This window comes from Peromyscus maniculatus, chromosome 21, assembly GCF_049852395.1.
Source record: "Peromyscus maniculatus bairdii isolate BWxNUB_F1_BW_parent chromosome 21, HU_Pman_BW_mat_3.1, whole genome shotgun sequence".
NCBI lineage: Eukaryota > Metazoa > Chordata > Mammalia > Rodentia > Cricetidae > Peromyscus > Peromyscus maniculatus.
The window spans coordinates 13,695,549-13,721,411 of record NC_134872.1 but is presented as its reverse complement, the minus strand read 5'-3'; the positions used below and the strand labels follow the sequence as shown (position 1 = coordinate 13,721,411).

Below are 25,863 nucleotides of genomic sequence, written 5' to 3'. Positions count from 1 at the left end.
TGAGCACATGCGCACACATGCAGGCATGTCCGCCCTCGACACTACAGATGCTGGGCTGGGCTCATCAGGTAGAAACAGGAGGACAGACTTGGGAGGAGTGAGCCGGGGAGGCTGCCAGGCCATCAGAGTCAAGCCCTGGAAAGTGACAATCGCCACTTCAAAGACAGGCATTTGGCTTCTCCAAGGGCTAGGCACCTGCATGCTCACTGCCCACCAGCTTCTGTGACAGAAGGAATAACTCTGGCCGCTCCCGGAGTTATTCCTTCCCATCGACACTTCAGCCCTGGGGTCTAGCCTGGTTCTCAGCAGGCCGTCTCCACACTTGCCTCTAGATGACAGCCTGTAGGTTCCAGGAAGGCCTTGGCCCTCAATGCCTGGGTGTGTGAAGGGCTTCTGCTGCTGTGAACAGATGGAGATTTGCAAATCCATCCAGAGATGAGAGTCCAAGGCAGGCTTCGCCATCCGGCCACCTCCAGAACTAAGGTAGTGAGAGCAGGGGATTCCCAGTCCAGACTTCTGAGAGTTCCAGTTAGTCTGTGGTGCAGATGCAACTCCCTCCTTGCTCTATAGTTCAGAGAAGCGGGGGCTGGGGGGAGGAGTCACGGTCCCACAGGCATCAGGGGTGTAAGAACAGAAAAGGACCCCGGTCTAAAGTCGGATGTGGCGTGGTAGAGGCACGGTAGAGAGAATAACATAGCACCAGGGCAGCCTAACTCCGATAAAGGGCAGAACTGGGAACACCAGAGTGGCACGGACAGCCTGATGCCTTGTGGAGGAGCCACCGGAGAGGGGTGGGGCGCCAAGGCTTCATGGGTGGGGGCACCCGGGTGGGGGTGGGAGTGGCGCTGGAGGAGGCGGTCAGGACGCGTGGACCAGAAGCGCCCACGTTGGGGCAAGGGGTGCTTTGCTGCCAGACCCATCACGACCTAGCCCTTCCAGGGCCATTTCCTCTGATTCCCGCCTCCCGGCCTCGGTTTCCCCCAGCGGCGGGGCGGGGCGGGAGGAGCGCTGGTTTCGAAGCTGCCTGCAGGGTGCGCCCATGAGCGGCGCGGCCGGAGCTGGAGCCCGGAGCGGCCTCTGAGACGGTGGGAGCCAGCGCAAGAGGCAGGTCAGCCGGGGCCTGGGTCTGGGGAACCGTAAGGGGTCCCGGGCGGGCGTCTTGGCGATCGTGGCCGTCGGATTCTGCGGGGCCGGGAGGTCTGAGCGGATCAGGACCCTCCCGCCCTTCGGAGCGCACGCCGCTCCCTCGGATCCTTCCTTCCTGCTGTCGGGAGGGGAGTCCGCGGGTGTCAGGGTCCGAGCTGCCCTGGCTGCCTCGGGAGTGGTCGCAGCTGGGTTCCTCGGCGCGGGTCACATCCCCAAGTGCCGTGCCCCCTCGGGGCGGTCCTCCGCGACCGGAAGGTGAGCCAGGGCAGGTAGCACGGAAGGGGCTAGTGTAAGGCAGGGCAGCGGGATGCCTTACAGTCGTCTAGACCTGCAGGCGACGCGCCGCTACGACCGTCGATTTGTCCGCTCGGAGGACCGAACCTGCAAGCTCCCAAGTCCCTTTAGGGCGCGTCCCTGCCAAAGCTAGGCTGCGGACGTCGAGGCGCGGCCGGAGGTAGGCGGGTCAGACTCCCGGGTTAGGGGTTCAGGCGGGCACCAGCTTGCATCCAGGAAGGCACGGAGAAAGCAGGGGAGTTTGGAACCCGGGGGAGGGGAGCATCCTGTTGACAAGTGGTAGCGGGAACCCGACTTAGGACACTGTGGAGAAGCCAGAGGACAACAGGGTGGGTGAGCGTCTGGGGCTGCCTGAAGCAGGGGCAGAAATGGCGGGAACGGTGGCAACTCTGAAGGGTTTGGCAGAAGATGGGCAAGGGCTCTGCCTTGGGAACATTTAGACTAATTTTGCTAGTCAACACAAAGGGAGGAGCAAGGATTCACAGTGGTCCAGAGCAACAGAAGCAGCTGGCAGGTGATCGCCAGGACTCCTCCCCACGACTAGGGCAGGCAGAACATGTATTCTCCTGATGACTGAGGAGTCTTTTGGACCCCTCTCCTTGCCCACCCAGAGGCCGCACCTTGTCTCCCTAAGAAGGGAGCCTGCTTTTTCTGTCCTTCTACCTGGAATGCTCCGCCTCTGCTGCCTAGCTCCCTCTGGACTCCGTGTGCATTTCAGAAGACTGTCACATCCAACCAATTTTGCCCTTGGTGTCAGGACCTTTAGGATGATGATGGAGAGCTTTTTGGAAACATGGGTTTGGAAAGGCCTGCTTGTTTGGGTCTTCAAAGGCACCTCAAAAACCGGTGGGTCCCGTGACTATGGTGTCAAGATTTCAAAACTCAGCCCTTGCATTCTGGGACTTCCCGGGTTCTCTCAGGTCCTGGTGTCTCTTGGGGCACACCCTAGCCAGTGTGCATTCTCTCAGAGCTGACCATGACTGTTGTGGGCTGGGGTGGCCTTCCTGTTCATGGCTTGAAGTTAGGCTAAGGGCAGTCCACACATGTAGTAAGAGACAAACTCTGGGCCAGGCAGAAGAAGCAGTGGCTGATCTCTAGGGCCCTACAGAGGGACCAAAGATTTTGGTGTCCCAACTTAGGTTTTGATCTTGTCCTCTAGATGCACACTAAGTGGCCTTGGGAAGGTCACTGCCCTGGGAATCCATTTTCCGATCTGTAAAGTAATGGTGTTCTTAGTAATGCTAACCCATAGGGGTATAGAGGAAGGGGAGAGGGAGATACTCTTTGGCTGGGTGTGCGGATAGGTTCAGGGTAAGGGGTGGTGGCAGTGGGGGTTGTGCCAGAGGCCAGGGCAGGGGGCTCTGTGCTTAGGCTGGGTAACCCTGGAGAAAGAGGCAAGGATTGCTAGGAGTGGAGGAGGTGTGGGCAAGAGTTAGCTTGGGAGCAAGCACGTGGCTTCAAGGTGACAGATTCTGCAAAGTCCAGGACCTGTAAATGGGACCACAGCCCCTTGGTAATTCAGTGGTTGCCTGAAGTCAGCAGCTCTGGCCTCTGAGCTGCCCGTTCCTGAGCTACCTCGTCTCCTAGAAGCTACAGTCACCATCTCATTGTCCTTTTGATACAATCCAACCCGGGCCCTGCGTGGTGTGGGCATATGAGAGTAGAGGAAGAGAAAGCTGGGCAGATAGGCAGATAGATAGATAGATATATGATAGATGGATAGATAGATAGATAGATAGATAGATAGATAGATAGATAGATGGATGATAAATGATAGATATAAATAGATGATAGATATAAATGATAGATAGATATAAATAGATGATAGATATAGATGATGGATGATAGACAAATAGATAATAGCTAATAGATATAAATAGATTATAGATAAATAGATGATAGATAGATGATAGGCAGGCACAGGTAGAAAGGGTTTTAATAAATGTGATGGAGGAGCTGAGGAGGTGGGAATTCACAAGTGAGGATGTTGCTACAGACAGGTCCTGAGCTGGTAAAAGAGAATATCCCTAACTACCCTGGAAGAATCTTGTCCCTGGGACAAACTGGGGAACACAGAAGGGTAGATCGTGACCTGGGGCACTCAGAAGAAGAAATTATTGGGGAGGTTGGAGGGAGCAGATGTGATATGGTACTTGAGGACAGGTCCTAGGTCCATACTGGGCCCCCAGTAGTAGCAAAAGATTAGGGGTAAAGACAGGGGCCCCTGAAGACTGCTCATGTCCAGAGCAAGACCCAGACCCCACAGCGGGTAAGAAGGAGCCATGTGGGGCAGAGAAGATGGTCCCAGCCCTGAATCTGGAAGCCATGAGATCCCGCCAGGTGCCAAGCAGGGATGGAATGGGGGGAAAGAGCAGCCACCCTCACTCTAGGCCTGGGAAGGGGATTAGACACTAGGAAGGCAGGACTTGGGCACTTTTCCAGGGCTACCTCTAACTTTATGCGCCCGGTCTCTATCCAGAGGCTCTAGCTATGGGGAGTCTTGACATTCGACCTCACAATGGCCTCTGGGAGCCATGAGCCAGTCTGGGTGGAAGCGCTGATGGGCGGAGGGCAGTGACGGGGTTCAGGTGGACATTACTCAGGTTAGTCCAGTGCACCCCACTCTGTCCCTTCATCCTCTATGGCTGCGTCATCACACCCATATCCTAAAGAGCTGAGCAGTGGGTGTGCACCCCTCCTTTCTAGTGTCCAGGCCAGCCTCCTGCCAGGGTCCCACCCTGAGGTCCCTTGTTCTCTCGTCAGGAGGCACAGCACCTGTCATCCACTATTTATGGCCGGCACAGGGGCTGAGTCTTTCATGTGATGCTCTCGCCATGGCCTGTGCACATGGGAGAAGCCAAGGCACACAGGGGGAAGTCTGTGATGGACATGGCATGGACCCTACTTAGGCGGCCCCCATTACAGGCTGCTCCTCAAGCACCTCCGTGAGGCCTGGATCCCGGGAGGGGGCTAGATCTGCAGAAGCAGCCTCCAATGGGTGAGTGGCACCTGAGGTGAGGACTGGGGGCCTGTGGTCTTTCTGGGTACCAGACCTGGACATGTGGGCATGCCAGGGTCCATTCTAGGACTCTCAGTGGGAGAGAAGGGAGATGGTAGCCTAGGTCCTAGCTGCTGACAGAAGTGGTTAAGAAAGGCAAGCTAGTGCCCCGGTCTCCATCTGCAGAGAGCTGGTTCTCCCTTCCTGCCCACATCCTGTCCCCAGGAACACAGCAGCCGCCGCAAACCCATGGTTGGTAGGGGAAGGACATGCTGGTCACCTGCTTATGTACTTGGAGCCCAGCCTTTACCAGGTATTAGAATTCGGGTGGCCGTGCAATTCTGGAGGGACCCCGGAAGGGAAGGGAGACCCAGACCACACAGCATTAGGCCGTCTCCGAAGGCGCTTGTCTTGTTGACTGATGTGTTTGGAAGGGGCTCAGGGGACTTGGGGTCTTCCTGCAAGCCCAGCTGCTGCTGAGCCACGGCAGGACGGTGCTTTGGGTGTGAGAGGTACCAGCCCATCCCGCTGTGCCCCTTGCTTGGTGTCATTCCACGTATCAACTGCTTCCCAAGGACGGATGTGGGAATCTCCTCAATCTGGACTTTGCCTCTGGTTCCCGGAAGAATTCCTCAGTGTTCTCTTCCATCCACCACGGCCTTGGTCCTCAACTGGCTGCAGGCCTGAAGACTGTCTCATACAACATGCTCTTTATTTTGAGCCCTGTGTTTTTCCTGTCTGGGATTTTATGCTTCTTGCTTGTGTTTGCTCCCGTGTGCCAGTGAGTTTACTAGCTCTCATTCTTGTTTATGGCCATCCCTTTGTAAAATATCTAAATTATTACCACATAGGCCATATCCTCTCCCATGGGTTTGACACTTTTATTTTTCTTTCATGGGCTTTTCTTTTCTTTTCTTTCCTTTCCTTTCCTTTCCTCTCCTCTCCTCTCCTCTCCTCTCCTCTCCTCTCCTCTCCTCTCCTCTCCTCTCCTCTTCTCTCTTCTTCTTCTTCTTCTTCTTCTTCTTCTTCTTCTTCTTCTTCTTCTTCTTCTTCTTCTTCTTCTTCTTCTTCTTCTTCTTCTTCTTCTTCTTCTTCTTTAGATAGAGTATCATTATGTAGACTGGACTGGCCTCCACCTCACAGAGACCCACCTGTCTCTGCCTCCAGGGTGCTAGGGTTAAAGGTGAGGGCCACATCTTTTTCTCTCCCATAGTCTTGGATTCTTCTTGCACTTTGAAATCTGGTTTGCAGCTCCCCTGATGTGGGAGATGAGGTCCTGTGGTCTGAGGGGGCATGGCTTCTAAGTATCTGAATCTCTAAGGTGGCAGCTGTCCTTGAAGAATTCCTAGGTTTTTCTTGTCTTTTGAGACCCCTGCAGTAGACTCCAGGACTGCAGGGGGCAAAGGTGGTAGCAGATGGCTCGGAGTTCCCCATGGCCCAGAAGACTAGGTAGCTGGGTGAGCATGGTCTATGAGAAAGAGGCAGCTGAGTACCAGGGCACATGCCCATGATGTACCACTTAGGGACTAGAAGAGGGAGGATCAAGAGTTTAAGATTATACTTGGCTACACAGTAAGCTTGAGGCCAGCCTGGGCTATGAGGCCAGCCTGGGCTGCAAGTGACACCATCTCAAAATGAAAAAACATCGTAAGGCTGGGGTTCTGGAGCCCAGGAAGAAGCCCAGCGGCACTGCAGTGGGCAGTTCTCTGTGCTGCTCTGTTCCATGTGCTTGGCTACACCCAGGAGCAGTATCTGGAGCACTGTCTGGGAGCTTGTAGACACGTCCAGCAGGGTCTGGAGCCACCACCTAGGCATGTGTACACAGAGCCTGGGGTGGGTCAGGAGATGAAGTGGTTTTAATTAAAGTGGGGTGGGAGGGAGTGGGAAGGCAGAGGCAGGGTTGAGTTTGGCTGCTGGGACCCTAAGGGGTTGTCCCTTCAAGTCTGTAGCATGTGCCTGTAGTTTACACGGGACAGTTTCTGTACCCTGCCCTGTCCCCAACAGAGGACAACCATAAGGAAACGCAACATTATTAATATTTAATTACCCCTCTTGGCTAGCAACAGATGACTCAAGGATTAATTCGATAGAGCCAGCGGAGAGGGATAGGAAATTGCTAGGTCCTGGCTCTTCGCTGGCCCCTTCCCCTGGGCCCCCAGCCTTCCTGTGACTCCAGAGCAGTGGTTCTCAACCTTTTTAATTCCGCGACCCTTTAATACGGTTCCTTATGTTGTGGTGACCCCCCCAACCATAAGATTACTTTCATTGCTACTTCCAAACTGTAATTTTGCTCCTGTCAGGAATCGTAATGTAATTTTTTTTTTTTTTGGAGATAAATGTTTGTCAAAGGAGTCGCAACCCGCCTCTGAGACCCATTGCTCTGGAGACTTCACAGAGAGGGACGTCTTCTGCTGCCACCCTTGGCATTCTCCAAGGACTTTGCCACCCTCTAACGTTCCTGGTAAAGCCGGGGCTCTTTTCACCTGTTTGGGCTGCAGCTTCTCATCTGAAGAAATGGAATTTACCAGGCCGTCGGGGGACACAGCTTTCGGTCATTTTCCCACACTCCCAGGCAGCACACGCCAGCTCCTCAAGAGGGGCCCAGTGTAGCCTTGGTATTCAGATCTACCACCACCTGGAGAGCACAGAACTTAGCGGTTCAGCAGTGGCTGACATCTCTTGGCTGTGTGTTTCTGTCTGCACGTGCGTGCGTGCGTGCATGTGTGTGGTTCAGTCTGGTCAGTGATACACTGGTAGGTTTGAACTGGCCCGGTGGGAACATTCGTACTACAAAGACAGGCTAAAGTCAGGGTGCCCTGGCCCCGGGCTCTTTTGCCTGCCTGTAGCTGGACAGTCTCAGCCTTCCCCTGCGGGACTTTTCCCTCCGGTCTGTCCTGAGAATGCCTCTGGCTCCCGCCGCCGCCGCTGATCTGCCAGACTTGGGGCTGGGGAAGGCTCAAATGAAAAGAAGGATTCTTGTTTGGCAGCTGCCCAGGTGGCCCTGGGATCAGAGGAGCGGTCCCCTGGGATGTGCTGCAGCAACCGGGGCGGCCGTGCAGGAATGTTGAAGGAAGAGCAGAGGCAAGGGCCCTGGGACAGGAACCTCTGGTGTGTCCTCAGCCGCTACCAGGCAGGCCTGGCTGGAGGGCCAGCTGTGTTGAGACTGGAGAGAGCAGCAGGGTGGCCTCAGGACAGTCAGGAAGGGGGCTGGGATCCAGAAATACCCAGCGTGGACCCAGCACGGAACACGAGGATCCTTGAGAACTGGGAGTACTCAGGCAGGTACCGGGGCTGCTGGGAGGACTGCAGGAAATACAGGCCTGGGTCAAGTCCCTTCCAAGCTGGTTATGGAGTCAGCGCAGCTGCCGGGGGGGGGGGGGGGGGGGGGGGGCGGCGGTGGTGTCAGCGCTGGCGGTGTGACCGTCAGCAGGGCTCTAGCCTCAGGGATGGCGCTCTCTCACCTTGACAGAAATGCATTGCATTTCACTGCATCCCACTGGGGACCTTGAGGATGGGCCATGGTTAGGGCCTGGGCCAGCTTTCTAGCATGGGCTGGTGCTTTAGTGCCCTTCAATGCAGATTCCACGAGAGAGAGGGCCCAAGGGACAGGTGGTTACCTTTTTCTCCCCAGAAGATACCACTGGGAGAGTCGGGATTCTTGGAAGCCGGTGGCTCTCCAGGGGCTCACTGGGCCTGGTTGGGCCTGGTTGGGCCTGGTTGGATCTGGTTGGATCTGGTTGAGCCTGCTGTGGCTCCAAACCTTGAAAGCTAGAGCACAGGGTGGGAGCTGTTGGTCCTGGGCTTGCTGTGGCGTCCTGATGAATGCTTCTGCAAAGTGTAAGCCGTGAGCATAGAGGGACATGGTGTGGACCTGAAGGCGGCACACATCCTGGGGAGGATGGCCATTCCGCTGGGGATCTGCATTGTGAACAGCTGGTTGGCAAATGGCTGGTGCAGAGTTGGGATTCACAAGGACTTAGCCCTAAGTGTCTCCGCCTCACTTTAGGGGCAATGGTGCCGCTTAGGTAGGAATGGTGATTCTGTCGGCTTCTGCAGACTGTGGCTCCCCTTTCTTGGTCTTCGGTAACAGCCTCCTAGTTGGGCAGAAGGTGCTTCCACACCAGCACAGCTGCAGCCATATCTCCTCTGGCTCCAGACTGAAGCGCTGGTAACATCACAGAAGGAAACTTGAGGTTTATTTATTTCAGCCCCATCTTACCTCTTGGCCAATTTCACGTGGAGAAGATCCTTCTCCCAAGGCCTGCGGTTCCCCTCATCCCTCCTCTCCTGGAGGAGAGAAGTAGGAAAGATGTGTCTACATGCAGGCACAACCTAGGGTTCCGTGAAGGTCCAGAACTGAAGAGGATGGATTTGGGGGTGGTGCGGAGGAATCTCCTGCATCTTGCTTGGAGAATGCAGGCTGTCGGAAGAGTCCCGCTTACACCGAGTTTTGCAAGTTCAGGGAGTAGAGCAAGAATTTGGGCTTGGCTGGGAACCTGCTACAGAGAGAACAGGACTTCCAGCTTCCAGGGGTCTCAGCTCTTCCTGTGATCTGACTCTGGGGTAGCCTTATCCAAATCTGTTACTCCTTTCTCAAGCGATTGTGAACGAGTTCTGAAATGAGCCCTTGGTCGTCTTTGGGTCGACGACCCAATGGTATGACAGTCCGAATGGAGAAACTGAGGCCCAGAACAGAAACGCATTCTTGCCCATAGTCCTCCAGTGAGTTCTCACGGAGCACCTGTTTTTCTCAAGCAGCAATCCCCCGCATCTGCTAGGCAGAGGCACAAGTGGGGAGAGGCGTGGGAGGAGAGCGGGAGGCGGATCCCTCAGAGAAGGGAAGCAGCCACGGTGCCCGCCCTGCCTGCCTGGCTGTGCAGCCTGCTGGCAGGAGCTCTCAGAGCAGTGGGTTTGGTTGGACCCTGCTCTGCCGCCTGTGAGGGTAAGAGTGCTTGCTTGCCGGAGCTAGAGAGGACCATAAGGCTCCCAGGTCCCTCCAGAAGGGAACTCCAGGAGTGTCTGAGGTGACCTTAGTGGCAGTGGTGTTCCTCAGGTGGGGAATGGTCGTTCCCTGAGGGGAACGGAGCAAAATGAGCTGGGCCGGGAGGCTAGCTCCGCGTGAGAAGGTAGGCGGGATTTGGAAAGCCCAGTGGAGAAAGAACCTCCCTGGAGGGAGGGTCTCATGGAGCTGATCATGAGTGAAGGGACCCAGAGGACTGGCCAAGTGGCCACAGAAGACTTGAAAAGCTACGTAGGAGAAGCCAATGTAAACATCATTTTGCCTTGACTTCAACTTGCTCCCGTAGGTTAAACGTCTTCAGCTGCTGGTCTGAGCTGGGAGGGCGGTGACGCAAGTACCTGGAGAGAGGAGGATGCGTGTTGGGTAGTGGGGACAGGTTAGTGGGAGTCCGCATTCTGTCTGTAGTTCCTTCTGTGTCTGTCCTGAAGAGACTGCAGGAGGAACTACTTGCCTGAGAAGGGTTGGGTGAAGATCTTGACAAGAATTCTTTTGGAACCCGTGAGCTCTTCAGGCCTGTGTCCTGACTGACTTGCCCACAGTTGGGGCAAGACGGGAGTCATTCTCCGGCAGACACCTGGCCCATCCCCGAGGCGGAATCTGAAGCGGCCAAGGTGGTTCAGCTGCTCACTGGCGTTCTCTCTTTGCAGGTACCTCGGAACCCTAAAGTTGAGCGGAGCCAGGCCAGATCTCCTGGAGTAGTCATGATTTCAGGCGGTGCAGGATCATCTGTGAGAAAGCCTTTGGAAAGCTCTCTCTGGGAACACTCGTGGCTCTTGTGAGGGAAGGGCTGCGAGGCTTGGGTGGGCGGACGGCCGGGCTGCAGCTATGGACCGAGAGCTGGCCCAGCCCCGCATCCTTGCTGAGCCTGCCCAAGTGCGGCTGCTCCCGCCATGGTCTCCTCAGTGTACATCACGGTGGAGCTGGCCATTGCTGTGCTGGCCGTCCTGGGCAACGTGCTTGTGTGCTGGGCCGTATGGATCAACAGCAACCTCCAGAATGTCACCAACTTCTTTGTGGTATCGCTGGCGGCAGCTGACATCGCAGTGGGTGTGCTCGCCATCCCCTTCGCCATCACCATCAGCACCGGCTTCTGTGCCGCCTGCCACGGCTGCCTCTTCTTTGCCTGCTTTGTCCTGGTCCTCACTCAGAGCTCCATCTTCAGCCTCTTGGCCATCGCCATTGACCGATACATCGCCATCCGCATCCCACTCCGGTGAGCCAGGGCTTTACGTCTCTACGTAAGGCTTGATCTGCGGGCACAAAGGACAGGGCTCTGGGGTTTGTCTCAGTCTTCACAGAACTGGAGGTGGCCATGCCTGGTCTGGCTTATCCCTCTAGGTACACAGGATACCCTAGCCCCTCCCCACATCACATATTGAGGCTGTCTATAGGCAGCCATGGATGGCTGCTGTAAGATGAGGGTTGCCTGGCTCTGCTACTACATGCTGTTGTGTGTGAGCTCTTCTTCCTACATCTAAGTATGATCTGAGATGGGTGGGGAGCCATGAGAAACCACAGAACCTCAGCTAGCAACCAGCCTCTGCCACCAGCCGCCTTCCCCCAGTGTGTGTGTACATTAGGAGGGTGACCCAGAGAGGGGAAGTGACTTGGCCAAACGCCACAGTGAGTCATTTGGACTTCTATGCAAATTATGTTGCTCCAGATCGGAGAGGATTCTGCCTGCTTCAGGGGATGGCTGTGCGCAGGGGTTTTTAGAGTGATTCTGTTCTGAAGTGACTTCAGCCAAGTATTGTGTAATGAAGATCTTCCCGGAGGCCTCTGCCCAGCCACCCTGTAGATAACCCACAGTTCATGACTCTCTCAGGGACTCCACCTCTGTGCTTTCTACCAGAGATAGGTCCTGTGGCCAGCGTGGCTCGCAGGCCTTGAGGACGGATTCCATAATGGGGGATTAGAAGGCATAGTCCCCACAGTGAGTTTTTCTGCTCAGGTAGAGTCCCCGCCCACAGAAGAAACATTAGTGAGTCTACTGTGGGCAGAGGGCAGCCCGCAGTAAGGACCAGGCTCGGTGAGCAGTGATAATCAGGGTCAGATGCAAGAGAGCCTTTAGAGATCATTGCTTCCCCTCATCTTCTGGATAGAAAAAGGAGGCTCTGAGAAGGGGACTAGCTCTCTCTCTCAGCCATCCAAGGAGTTGATAGCAGAGCCTGGGAAGAAGTGTAGCCGGCCATCACTGTGACATCAGTCTTCGAAGTCTGCCTGGAGTGTCTTAGTGTCCTGGACGGTACATCACACAGCGGTTGCTATAATCTGAGTCCTAAGGGAGACTCGAACACCCACAACTAGGCTACTCAAAAGGATGGAGCCTGTGCCTTGGGTTGCCTTAAAGACTTTGTCAAAAGTGACCCAGCCAGGCATGGTAGCAAGCACCCATGCTTGTATCCTGGAGCTTGGCAAAAGCTAGAGCCTGAGGATGGTGAGCTGCAGGCCTAGCCGGGAGTCTGCACTCAGACCCCTGCTCAAAGAAAAGAAAAATAATCAAACGAAATAACAAGCAAAGGGGGAGGGACTTCCGGCCAGCTCTAAGAAGTGACAGGGGTAAAGGTCACCTGTGGGGACAGCTCGCACCATTGCCTCCACCCTGTGCTTCTAAAGTAGACCAAGGTCTAGGTTCCCGCAGTGACAGATTAGAACACAGAGGCCTGGGGGGGGGGTCTGTATATGGGTCCCCAGGGGGGTCAATGGCATCTACCCTGGGAGTCTCCAGGATCTATGGCATCTACCGTGGGAGTCAGGCTCAGCCATGCAGTAATGGATCACCAAGAGGGAGCAGTCGCTTACCATTCTCTTTCTCCCAGCTCCCGGCAGCAAGATATTAGGAAAGATGAGGCTGGCTATTCTCAAGTTAAAGGCATCAGCTTGCTTTCCTCTCCTTGCCCTCTCATGTTCTCAGCATCCAGAGACGGAATCCTTGAAATAGGATGGGCTAAGTTGTGTGCCTGTAGAAAAGCTCGCTGCCCTGTGCCAGGCCCGTTTTCTCGTGTGTAACGGAGACAAGTTTCTGTGTCGTCCCTGTGAGCTCACAAAGCTCTGTGGCTGCAGTAAGTGGGCAGGAATGATGAGGCTGGGCAGGGTAATGGGGGCGGGATGCAGCTTTTTTTGTGAGGTGGAGGCTTGGAGCCCAGCCCCACTGTAGTTGTGTCACTGACCCCCAGGACCCCCTGACCTCAGTTCCACTTGGACCTTGGACCATCTGAGCTCTGAGTGGGGCTTCAAAAAGCACAGGCTAGTCTCCACAAGGAGCTGATAGGTCTGAAGATGCCCGCTAAGGATGGATACTCATGTTGCCTAGGAGCAGTTTTAAAGCTGCCATCGAGTATATCCTTTGATCATCCTGGCCCAGCATTTCAGCCAGAGCAGATGCCATGACCCTAGTTAAATACCAGAGCCAAGAAAGGACATCTCTGTGTCTCCCAAACTGGATGGACTCTAGAGCCCCCCCCCCCTGTGTTCCTGGCTATTGAGACCCTATCCACTGATGTCTCTGGTTACCGGGAATGTGGAGGTATCTGTACAGGGCCTCCTGAGAGCAAGCCAGGCGTGATGGGGAGATGGAAGATACCAGGGGACCAGGCATGAGGGGTTTCTAGATGGGGAGCAGGGGACCAGGCATGAGTGGGGTCTGGAGAGGACCAGGGGACCAGGCATGAGCAGGCTTTGGAAGAAATATGGGGACCAGGCAAGAGGGGTTTCTGGAGGGGACCAGAAGACCAGGCATGATGGGAATGGGCTGGGGGCTACGCACCCTTGGCTAGCTCTGGAGATGCTCTAGCTTCGACTCTCACTTTCTTCCCTTCACAGCCTCCTCTAAGGTACTTCCCGTGCTATTGGCAAGGTCCACAGGCTCCAGTCTTTGATGGAGGCATAGTCCCAGGCTTGCACCAGGCACCAGGAATTCTTTTGTTGTTTTAAAGAACTCAGCTTCAGAGTACTCAGTCCACTCCTTCCTGCGTGCAGGGACCCTGTTAAGTTATGGCAGGGCCTCTTGGGTGATAAAGAAAATGGGCTACAGGCAGAAATGAAGCTCCGTGTCTGAAAGGAATGAAAAGCATGGTCTAAGAGACCAGGCTCCCTTCTTTCCTAGGGACCCTTTGCATCGCTGTGTGCAAGTCTCACGTCGGCCTCAGGTGCTCAGACCCAAGGGACAGGCCAAGGAACACACAGGCAGTCAGTTGGTGCAAGACCTGAAGTCCTATCAAATACACTTTTCTATTTCCAAAAGGGCATGAGGGCCAGGCATCTGCACAGTGGCAGAGTGCTTCTGTAGCATGCCTGAGGTCTTCAGCTACATCTCTACCACCACAAAAGGGAAAGAAAGTAAAGAAAAAAAACAGCTTTTCATTTGGCCGTAAGCCCCTGGTGGACCAGAGGCGTGGCTCAGTGGTAGAATACTAGTTGCTTCACATAGGTGAAGCCCTGGATTCCATTCTTCCCTCCACGAGGGTGCTGGTGAGGGTGCAGAATTGGGAGACGGTGTGCCCTGGAGGAAGGCTTGCCATATTGGTGTTGCAGGATGTGCAATGTCTTGATAGGTTGAATTTGGGGTGGGGGGGGGGGAAGTGCCAGCATGGTAAAACACTGGCAAAGGTCCCAGGGAAGGAGTGAGGGAGCATGTGGGTGTGGCCTCTCTGGGCCGGAGAGTGAGCCCAAGGCTGCTGAGGGGCAGGTGTGGTGTGAGGCTGATTTAGGCTGGTCTCTGCCTATGAAAGGATTTTGAGTTTCTTCTCTGGGCAAGATGTTGCTCAGTTCTTAGGTCATTGGCCCCTTAAGGTGACTTGGAAAGTCCCACCTCCTCTTCAATGTTGCAAATCCACATGAAAACTCCACCTGGAATCATGGACATGTTCTGGAGCCCTGGGGTGAGCCCCCAGTATGGGTAATCAGGATTCTCAGGGAAGGGCAACTTCTACAGGCTGGAGGATATAGAAATGTAGAGGCCACTTGAAAATAGGGGCTGCCGGAGACTCTGGTCCCCATCCTATACCTCTGATACCCCCTGGAATGACTCCCAGTCATGGTAGGCAGCCTGGGCATCCTTCTAGCTGCACAGAATGTATTTATCCAGGAGGCCTGAATGAAACTATGTTAGTCACAGATACAGGCCAGGATGTGCCCCTTGGGACAGCTATGGTTTGTTCATGATTTGTTTTGATCCCTGATGCCATCCTAGACCTCAGACTCCAGCCCCACGACCTTGAATTTTTGATTCTCCTGGCTCTATTTCCAAGTGCTGGAAATATAATGTGCTCCTATTTGATGTGTGTGTGTGTGTGTGTGTGTGTGTGTGTGTGTGTGTGTGTGTGTGTGTGTGTGTGTTTAAATAATACTTGCATGTGCTTAAACATTCAAGAAGAGCACAGACCATATAAGCACATGTCTCCAAGCCCCTCAGTACATTGCCAACATAGGAAAGTACATCTTACATATTGGGTTCTGTCCCCGTAGGGGCTTTCTTTCTAGAATGCAGTGGAAGACTTCCCCTTGTGGAGTCCCTGTCTGTAAAAGTAAGCTGGACAAACCAGGGATTTCCGTGGTGTGTTCCCAGAAGCTCCCGGGCCTGGCCTGTTGTCTCCAACAACAACTTGTTAACTCAGAAGCTACTTATTCCGTTGGATCCCTTCTCCGAGACTACTGCCTTTCCAACTCCCTGGACAGGGGCAAGGAGGCCTGTTCTGAGAACAGTTTGAAAGCCACCAAAGTGAGAGTCTCTAGACCATTCCTAGAAGCCCACCAGTATCCCATTTCTCTGAACAGCAGCTGAATAGCTCTGATCCACCCTGAGCCACAGAGTGGCCCCCTGGGGTTTCCATCCACTATATTCAGCGTCTTGCCCTTATGGGGCAGTGGTGACAGGTCTGGAATTCTTAGTTTCATTTTGTAAATGAGGAAATTGGGGCCCGGAGAGATGAAGTGACATGGCATTCCTTGTTTACAGGAATGCACCAGGCCTAGGACCCAGGAAGGGTGTGCTTGTCCCAGGACAGATGTGAACAGTCACATAGATTCCCCTCCCACGAGGATCATGTAAAGCATTGTTGAGGGGTGCCTGGCACAGAGTAAGTAGCTGGGGTGGGGACCCTAGGACTTCATGGTTGAGCCTCCAGACAAACACACATGCTGGCGCTTGGTGGACATAGTAAGTCTGTGACCCTCTGGCAGAGGTCCTGCGGCAGGTGACCAGGGGCCCCACTCAGGGGACCTGGGAAGCTCCTGAGAACGTGCCTGACAGTTACTGTTGGGATTCTGAATTGACAGGGCTGGAGGGGTGGCTCCGTGGTAGAATGCTTGCCTGTCATAGGCAAGGCCCTGGATTTGACCCCCAGCACCATGGAGGAAGGAGACTAAAAGATTCTGGGAAATTCTCCTGGGCTTGAGTTGCCCCTGGGCCTCAGAATGTTCACAGCAAGTCCCTGCCTCGCCTTGGGTCTCAGTTTCAATTTCCCCAGCCCTAAAACAGAGGAACAGATTAGATAAGTGGTCATAAACTACTAGGGTTTGTTTATTTATTTATTTATTTATTTATTTATTTATTTATTTATTTGGTAACATTTAAAATGAGAGGTTTTTTTGTGTTTTTTTTTTTTGCCTCAAAAAAAAAATCGCACTCGGGAGGCAGAGGCAGGTGGATCTCTGTGAGTTCAAGGCCAGCCTGGTCTACAGAGTGAGTTCAGGAAAGGCTCCAAAGCTCCACAGAGAAACCCTGTCTTGAAAAAACAAAAAACAAATCAATCATCTAGTCCTTCTTAAGATATAGCAATGCTAGGTACACATTTCCTTCCTTCCTTCCTTCCTTCCTTCCTTCCTTCCTTCCTTCCTTCCTTCTTTTCTCCCTTTCTTTCTTTTATGACACTTGAACTTAGAGCCTCATACATGTGAGGTTAGTTCTATCTTTAACTCTGGACATACATGTTGCATCACCATGAAGACAGAGTAAACACATACCAGCCTTCTTCCCATGCCTGTTATCAGTAAATACCTGGGTCTGCCACCCATAGGTGACAGCCTTTCTGTAGCTGCTTTAAGTGTGGAATCAGTAAGTGTGTGTGTTGTCCTTGTTACCTGTCGTAGACTCCTGTCCCCCAGCTGGCAATGTAGAGATAAATGCAGGAGACTCCAAGTGGGCTCCCAGCACCAGATGGGGCAGGAAGCCTCTGCAAGATATCTAGCCTGGACTTGAAGAGTCAAAGTTCCACTGGGCAGTGGGGAGGGTGGTCTCATTTTGCCAGAATTGGAACCGTTCAACTTAAGTTCATCCCTCAGATGCTACTTTATTCAGTCAAGGAGTCTTTGAAAAATACCCACTTTTTTGCTACAGTAATGATGTGTGTCCAGTGGAGCTGACTTCCTGGTTGACAAATCAAGCCCTACTCCTACCCCCACCCCGGGACTGGCAGTCAGCACAAGAATATGTTCATTTGGCCCTCGGGCAGATTGTTGTCTTATTTCACACCCCTTTCGTGACCTTTTGATTATTAAGATTGCCAGGAAAATGTCAAGACATAATTGTCTCATTTCCACCCAGAGGATTGTGGGTGGGTTTGGAGAGGGGATGGTATCTCATTTGGCCTGAGACTTCCACCCCTCCTCCATGCCCTGGAGAGCCTTTTCTTGGGGTCCGTGGAGATTCAAGACAAATGGGGGAGACCAAGCATCGAGTATAGTGGCTCGGACCGTCTTCAGGTCTGATCTTGCTGGTTCCGTCCCCTCCCTGGACCTGCCCTACTCTAAAGGAGAGCACGTTATAATAGGAACCGAGATTAACCAACTGGGAAATGGCCTTTATCCCCCCACCCCCACCAAGATCACCTTTTTCTCTCAAACCAAACTCAAACGAAGTCTCAGGGCTCGACTTGATGAATAACACCTGAACATTTGTGTGATCATCTCCATGTCCCGAATGTCCCCTTCCCGTTACCTCCCCACAGCTGGGGGAAAGGCGAGGCCCAGTACCTCACTTAGCAGAGTATACAGCTGAGGCTATGGGGGAAGTACTTAGTCGAGACCCTATTGGCGAAACACACAGGGACCATCCGGGCTTCTGTGGGCTTCTTAGCGTGCGGCCCTGCGGAACCTCTCTTCACCAGGCTCCTAATACCAGTCCTCTCTCCCCAGGTACAACGGCTTGGTGACAGGTATGAGGGCCAAGGGCATCATTGCAATTTGCTGGGTGCTGTCGTTTGCCATCGGCCTGACCCCCATGCTGGGCTGGAACAACTGCAGTTACCTTCGGGAAGACCAGAACTCCACACAGCCCTGCGGCGAGGGCCAGGTGACCTGTCTGTTCGAGGACGTGGTGCCCATGAACTACATGGTGTACTACAACTTCTTTGCCTTCGTGTTTCTGCCCCTGCTGCTCATGCTCGGCATCTACTTGCGGATTTTCCTGGCTGCCCGGAGACAGCTGAAGCAGATGGAAAGCCAGCCCCTGCCGGGGGAGCGGACTCGGTCCACGCTGCAGAAGGAGGTCCACGCCGCCAAGTCCCTGGCCATCATCGTCGGGCTCTTCGCCCTCTGCTGGTTGCCACTGCACATCATCAACTGCTTCACCTTCTTCTGCCCCTCCTGCCAACACGCCCCTCCGTGGCTCATGTACCTGGCCATCATCCTCTCCCACAGCAATTCTGTTGTCAACCCCTTCATCTACGCCTACAGGATCCGCGAGTTCCGCCAGACCTTCCGGAAGATCATCCGCACCCATGTACTGAGGCGGCAGGAGCCCTTCAAGGCTGGGGGTTCCAGTGCCTGGGCCTTGGCATCTCACAGCACTGAGGGAGAGCAGGTCAGCCTCCGCCTCAACGGCCACCCCCTGGGGGGATGGGCCAATGGCAGTGCCCCCCATTCTGGACGGCGGCCCAATGGCTACACCCTGGGGCTAGTGAGTGGAGGGAGTTCCCAAGGGTCTCCTGGGGATGTGGAGCACCAGGAAGGAGACCCGGAGCACCCTGGCCTGGGGGATCAGCTGGCCCAGGGCAGCGTAGGAACAGCCTCGTGGTCCACAGAGTTTGCCCCTTCCTGAGGGAAAGAAATCTGTATCTTTTTGGTTGGCTGGACCAATCTCACTGAGAGAAGACGAGGAAGACCACGCCAGGAAATCCACTGGGCTTCTGGTTCCCACTTTGTACTAAGAAGAGGGACCATCAAGCTGGAGCAGCATGTAGCCCAGTAAGAAAGGCCTGGGGGGGAGGAAGCAGATGCTCTGTGCCACTGGGCCTTGTGTTAGGCCGGAGTTACAGCCATAGCAGCAGCAGCAGCAGCAGCAGCAGCAGCAGCAGCAGCATCTTCCAAGGCGGGGCCCAGTTCCCCCACTCCCGAAGCATCAGAAAGCTCTATCTTGTCTCTCTAGAGCATCTGTGGCTTGGAGGACTGGCCTGGCCTGGCCTGATGCTGAGGTATGGCTGTTTCAGGCCTCCCACCATAGTACACTACCCTCCCCAGACCGTCTAGGGCTCAGGGAGCTGCTGGCCCACAAGTGGCACTTGACTACTTTTTTTTTTTTTTTTTTCTCCAGAAGATAAAAATGTGAGGAAACCCTTTCTATTTTATTGACTTCCCTCCCCAGCTGCTGGGTCTGTTGTCCATCCTGCTCTTATCCCAAGGAGTGGCGGGCAGCCCTCATGCTGCCGCAAGCGGCCACGCACTTAGTCGTAGGGCCATCTCGGGGCAACCAGGCTCGGCTTGAAGACAGGAACTGTGGAGGGAATCGTGCCAGAGTGTGGGCTCTCAGGTCCCCGGAGGGAGGTTGGAGCTGTCAAGCCATGGACCTGAGCCTGGGTAGCTCAGAGCTGCCTCTGTCAGAGGCCCTGTCTGATGCCTTTCCTTCCGGGAGGGGGAAGGGGTTGACTTTTTTGTTTGTTTGTTTGTGGGTTGTTTTTTTTTTTTTTTTTCTGAGATAAAATAAAATGAGCCACACTCATGTTTTAAATTTGTCTGCTAAGAATGATGTCTGAGTTCTTTTCTTGATTCCATAGCTCAGGTCTGATGCACACACATGGGCTCACGTGATTATGTGTGAGAGAGCGTGTGTATGGACAGACAGACAAAAGCTACACCATTGCTTATCCTGGGGATTTTCCAGGCTCCTATTCTCCAAGATGATAGGCTTCCCGGTTACACCAGAACCCAAATGCCTATGTGTTAGGATGAAGTGGGGGTGGCATGTGTGGCAGACTTACATCTCCTCTGGGAGATGCGGTCATTCCTGAGAGGCACCATCAAAGGTGGGGGCTGTTGGTTCGGTCACCCCTTCAGGGTCACGGACCCCTCCTGTCCTAAGCATTGAAAGTGAGAAGACCTAGAGTCTTCCTTCCTTCTTTCCTTCCTCACATCCTACAAGAAGACCCGTCTGCAGGTCATCTCAGAGCTCTGTCCATCACTCCTAACCCCTGCTCCAGTCCCTAGCCAAGAGGCTACAGAGGTCCTGGAAACAGATCTGGGCTGAGGCAGAGCTGCCCTCCCTTCCTTCCAACAAAGAAACCTCTGAGCCTCCGTCCCTGCTTCAGTCTTGGCCTCCGGGTCCCTGCCTAAGGAGATGCTGCTCTCTCACGGGGATGGAGGCTGATGACAGCTTGGGATGAGCAGGGAGCCATGACTGCTTCTGACAGGGCCCCGAGGGCCAGGTTAGTATTCCTCCGGCTGTGATTCAGGGAAGGGGTGTTAGAATGTCGTGGATGATGCTCACTCCACCCTGGGAGCCTTTTATTACATGCAATGGACAAGCTCAGAGAGGCTAAGTTCTGGCCCAGGGTCACAGAGCAAAGCAAGTGGCAGAAGTGAACCAAAATCCAGGTCCACTCGGCCGCGACACGCATACATTTTAGAATTAGTGGAGGATGAACTCTCTCAACCAGGCCAAACTGTGTGAAACAATGTCTGTTATCTTCAACTTAGGAAGCGTTGCTTCAAGTGGTACCCAGTTGTACTCCCAGCAGCATTCAGGAGGCAGAGACAGGTGGAACTCTTGAGTTTGAGGCCAGCCTGGTCTGTAGAGTGAGTTCCAGGACAGCCAGGGCTACAGAGAAACCCCGGCTTGGAAAAAAAAAAAAAAAAAGCCAAAGAAAGAAAGGAAACGCTACTTCAGGTGATCCACCTGGCCCGTCCATTATGCCCTTCATACTTTCCCTTCCCACAGAGGCAGATACACATGCAAGTTGCTGTTGTCCTCTTCCACCGTCCCATCAATCAGAGGTCCTTGTAGCCGACCCAGGAGAACCATCTAGAACACTTCTCAGCAGCTAGCTCTGAAGCCTGAGTGAACTGCCCTGCGTGACTCTCCGCCGTCATTAGTCACCTAAGCATCTTACGGACACAGCGAGGCCAAGAAGTGCCGATATGGATGCGGAGTGTACCCTAGTCCTCACCGGCTTCTCCCTCCCACACACCTTAGGTCCGTACTGTCTGGAGATGGAACAATGAATGGCCTGGGCTGTGTGTGTGAGGAGGCGGGGAGCAGGGATGCTGCCGCCATCACTTGGTCCCCAGTTGGTAGAAGGCCAGAAAGAACCACACAAACAGAAAAGGAAGAAATCCTGTCGCCCTAGCCTTTTCTGGCAACTGAACTGTGGAGGTGTAGGCTTGGGGGTTAGGAGATCAGGATGCGGGGCTTAGAAAGGACTTCTAGGTACGGCTGGGATGCGAACACTTTCAGTCAGCCCAGGGCCAGCTCTGGAACCCAGGCTTCCTCGAGTCTTCAGGAGTCAGTGTCCCATGTCCGCATCTACCCCGGGTAGGCTCCCACTGTGAGTGGAGAGCTTCAGTATGAGGACACGTGTCTAGACACAAATAGATACATGTCGTTCCTCCAGTCGTAAAACTGTAAGTGTTCATACATGGGCATGGCAAAGGGGGGCAGTGAAGAAACTGCGACCTGGCCAATCCGTTGTATGGTTAAGGTTTTTAATGTGAGCAAGAGAGAGCAGAGAGAAAAGGCAGAGCGGACGTGGCCAGCAGGATACACTTGGGTAGGAAGGATAAACCAAGTGGCCTCTCACATAAGAATGACAGAGGCTTACCCACTGTCTGGACAGCCAGCCCGTGATCCTCAGTGGTGATATCAATGGCTGTGTTGGGGGCAGAGGTCATCAGTCTTTGGCTGCCACACACGGCAGCATCAGCCCTCAGCCGCCAGACAAGAAGATCTGAGAGATTTTCCTATGGAGGAGGGACTTGAACTGGCTTACTTTCACGGGGCAGAGAAGGACCGTCTCTCCAACAGTGTGGCAGTCTGGCAGAGGTGAGGCATGAGAGCGTTCTTTGCCCAGTGGTGTGTATTCCCACACTTGAAGCAAGCTCAAGATGGAGCCCATTGCTGACCATGTTCTTTGGAGATCGCCTCAGCTGCTGCTACCAGAAGCTGGTGTTTTGTCTACCAGGGAAGGCTTTTTTCATTAAACACGTTAAATGCCATATTCAGATCTCTCTGGGCGGGGGGGGGGGGGGGGGGGGTTGAGGGCCACCATCTAATCTATTGACTATACCTGATTTGAAACACACTTGAATTGATTTTAGTTAATGGCTTCAGGCCATTAACTAAACATGTGCAGAAAGCTAAAGCTTGTCTCTGTAAATGAACTACATTTGTACTTAGCATGACTACAGGCATAGTTCTGAGCACATTAAAGAACCCAATCAGAGACTGATCATTAACTTGCATGTCTTACTAATCTTTAACAGTTGGCAAGCTAGTAGCTTTTTAGGATCTTGTGGTTTTATCCCCTGTTAAGTTTGAGCCTTAAAAAATCTGAATTGAAGCTCCTTCACCATCAAAATAAGTCTTTAAACCATAAATACAGCCCACAGAGAGACTGGAAACATTACCTTCCTGGTCTTTTCACAGTGAACTTTTACAGAACATCACAGTCTCTTGTATGACTCAGTTTATCCAAGCAACTAAAGCTTACCAATGTTAGCAAAGACAAAGAGGCTAGACATACATTTTCAAGTCAGTGTTTGCTAGCCTGAGTGGACTAGGAATTTATAAACCTTAATCTCAAACATGTGTTTAGTAAGTCCTACTTATTGAATCCAAGTTACAGGTGTATATAATATTCTGTAGCAAATTAAGATTACCCATGTAGGGGTTTTTATAACCATCAATGCTATTTGTCACATGTTTTAAGTTAACTTTTTTTGTTACAGATTTTACAGTTGTTGTTGTTGTTGTTTTTTAACCACACTCAATGAACTTACAAATCCTGAGATAAAGTTTAAACACTGGTCTTAGGTTTGTTTTGTTTTGTTTTTTTTTTTGTTTGTTTGTTTTTTTTTAAAGAAGAAGGCTTAGAGATAAGAGATTGTTGAGACTGAGGAGTAGAGAAAGCTTAGAGATAAAAGATTTGGGGGATCATTGGCAGAAATAGTTGCAACTTGATGCCTAGACAGTGGCCACCCCAGCAGGAGTGTCCGTAGCAAAGCAGACAGTGAAGAGCAGGAGCCACAGCATTCTGGTTCTGGTCGAGGACCCCCCTGCCCTTTGAAAACTTTTTTTTTTTAAGACAGGGTCTCACTATGTATTCCCAGCTGGCCTGGAACTCACAGAAATCCACCTGTCTCTGACTCCCGAATGTTAGGATAAAAGGCGTGTGAGCTTTATTGAGGCCTGTTCTGAGAACATGGGGCCCACCATATAGTCATATCCACTGGCTTCCAGGCCATCTCTAGGGCAAGAATGACAGGGCCCCAAGGAGGCCCCAAAGCAGAGACCTGTCTCGGGCTGGATCTCAGCCAACCTCCTGGCTCTGCTCTTTGCCAGATCTTGAAGCCCTGACTTTGTAGTTCTTTCCATTTGCATGAGGCTCCTTACTTCCCAGTGAGAGGCATCACGAAAGGGGACTCGTGGAGCTTGAGGAATTGAGGGGAACCACAGGTCTATGTGTTGACCATGGAGGGGCAAATCACAGGACATGGAGGAAGAGTTTCTGACTGAGGAGAAATGGCCTATTGATGCCCCATGCATTTCCCCAGAAATGGGAAATTGACCTTCTTTTAAATTCTAATGGGGAAGCTCAGTCTTTAATCCCAGCACTTGAAAGGCAGAGGCTTGTGGGTCTCAGTGAGTTCGAGGCCAGCCTGGTCTACATAAATAGTTCCAGGACAGCCAGCCAGGGCAATGCGGAGAGACCCTGTCAAAATAAAAAATAAAAATAAATTTAACAAAATTGTGAAGGGAACACAGGACCCAAAAGGTCCATAGAAGACAAACGTGGGAGATAGTTCTGTGGAGCCTGCCTGGATTCTGGGCTGTGGGAAAGGAAGGTCAAGATTGCTTCTATCCTGACCTACACCTCTGTCTTCTGGTTAACCTGCTGACATTTATAGCCTAGAATATGAAGGCATTCTCCCACTGAGATCTCAGCTGCGCAAGGCTGCCACCCTCCGCTGCTGGCAAGTGACTTGAGTGGGGACAGCGCTGAGGAGACCCAGAAGATCTCAGAGGCAAAGTGACTTTGGGCCTTGCCCTAATCTGCTCTTCTGCCCACATCAGTCTCTCCTGCCTCCTCAGGCACCCTTCCTTGTAGCTGTATTATCAGTAACTGTCAGCGTTAGGACAGCCCACCAGGCCTCAGAACCAAGAAAGAGGTCCTCTAGAGAGGGGCTAGAGAGAATATGGAGCCCAGGTATGGGGGTCCCTTTCTAGACCCCTAGCTCCATCTCTTCTTGTTAAGGAAGTTCTATTTATTATCTCAAGTCAATAAGTGTTTTATCTGCATGTATGTCTGTGCACCACATGTGTGCCTGGTGCCTGTGAAGGTCAGGAGAAGGTGTCAGATTTCTTGGGGCATGGTTTACAGATGTTTGTGTGCTATCATGGGGTGCTGGGAACCAAACCGGGGTCCTGTGCAAGAGCACTAAGCTGATCCATCTCTCCAGCCATCTGTCCTTTCCTTCCCTGGTATAAAGTATACTCAAGTCTCCTCTGCCACCCACTGCCAGGCTGGGAAAGAACCTGGCTATGGGGAAATAAAGACCAGGCATGGGGTGAGTGTGAGTAAAGGCAGACAGTAATGTTCCTACTAAAGGGGAAATGTCACAAGGAACCATCTTTATTACTGTATCTAAGGAGTTATCTTTGAAGTGGCGAGGATTCTGTCATTTATCCATCTGGACTGGTACCTAGCTATGAGCAAAGTCCTAGAGAGGGCTGCTTAGGACCTGAGTCATGTCCCCTGCCTCCGTCCCACTTCTAACCACTCAGAGATCCTCATTGGTCCACACAGAGCCAGGGGCTGGCAGCATGCAGAGGGGGCTAACAATCAACCTAGAAGAATAAACCAGACCTGGGTGATGAGGGCCAGGAGAGAGACATGAATCTGCTGAGTTCAGAAGAGGAAAAGGTCACATTTCCAGGATGTCCCAGAGAGAGCCAGGTTGAGTTAGCCATGAGTGGTGGTGATCAGCTAGGTTGAGTTAGCCATGGGTAGAAGTGATCAGCCAGGTTGAGTTAGCCATGACTTATGGCAGTCATCAAGGTTGAGTTAGCCATGGCTGGTGGTGGTCAGCCAGGATGAGTTAGCCATGGGTGATGGTCAACTAGGATGAGTTAGCCATTGGTGGCCGTGGTCAGTCAGATTGAGTTATCCATGGCTGATGGTAGTTAGCCAGATTGAGTTAGCCATGGGTGGTGATGGTCAGCCAGGTTGAGTTAGCCATGGGTGGTGATGATCTACCAGGTTGAGTTAGCCATGGGTGGTGATGGTCAGCCAGGTTGAGTTAGCCATGGGTGGTGATGATCTACCAGGTTGAGTTAGCCATGGGTGGTGATGGTCAGCCAGGTTGAGTTAGCCATGGGTGGTGATGATCAGCCAGGTTGAGTTAGCCATGGGTGGTGATGATCAGCCATGTTGAGTTAGCCATGGGTGGTGGTGATCAGCCAGGTTGAGTTAGCCATGGGTGGTGGTGATCAGCCAGGTTGAGTTAGCCATGGGTAGAAGTGATCAGCCAGGTTGAGTTAGCCATGGGTGGTGATGATCTACCAGGTTGAGTTAGCCATGGGTGGTGATGATCTACCAGGTTGAGTTAGCCATGGGTGGTGATGATCAGCCAGGTTGAGTTAGCCATAGATAGTAGTGATCAGCCAGGTTGAGTTAGCCATGGGTAGAAGTGATCAGCCAGGTTGAGTTAGCCATAGGTAGTAGTGATCAGCCAGATTGAGTTAGTCATGGCTGGTGGCGGTCAGCTTTAGGGCTGTGACTCTCCAATGTGTGGTAAAGACAGAAGACCCAGGGGAATCTGAGTAAGTCTACCTGACTTCTCTCTGCCTACACAGAATTATGCCATCCATTTAGAGGCAATTTTCAAGTTAAAATGTTGTCAGGAGGTTGTCACAGCTTTGATGTCTCTTTTCTGTTCCTTTCAAACCACCCACATTCAGTAGCTGGGATGGAAATGG

The 25,863-nt window shown here is 52.9% G+C and overlaps 1 protein-coding gene across 3 annotated transcripts; it reads left to right on the top strand.

Annotated features, from left to right (window-relative positions):
* The first annotated feature begins 889 nt into the window (after positions 1-889).
* On the top strand, positions 890-19,401 carry Adora2a (adenosine A2a receptor). 3 transcript variants are annotated; one of them, XM_006979075.4, is made up of 3 exons: positions 890-1,108; positions 10,106-10,671; positions 17,592-19,401. In XM_006979075.4, exons 2-3 carry the CDS (start codon positions 10,349-10,351, stop codon positions 18,493-18,495), a joined length of 1,227 nt encoding a protein of 408 aa, XP_006979137.1. In that variant the 5' UTR covers positions 890-1,108; positions 10,106-10,348; the 3' UTR covers positions 18,496-19,401. The 3 variants fall into 3 exon arrangements, with proteins under 3 accessions (XP_006979137.1, XP_015853265.1, XP_076414756.1); XM_015997779.3 differs by lacking the exon at positions 890-1,108 and adding an exon at positions 1,443-1,600; XM_076558641.1 differs by lacking the exons at positions 890-1,108; positions 10,106-10,671 and adding an exon at positions 15,420-15,535.
* Positions 19,402-25,863: the final 6,462 nt, after the last annotated feature.

Excerpts from the sequence above, each read along its gene's own strand:
- Adora2a (XM_006979075.4), top strand. The coding sequence starts at position 10,349 with ATGGTCTCCTCAGTGTACATCACGGTGGAGCTGGCCATTGCTGTGCTG. Across the intron at positions 10,672-17,591 it reads GCCATCCGCATCCCACTCCG|GTACAACGGCTTGGTGACAG; the intron begins GTGAGCCAGGGC and ends CTCTCTCCCCAG.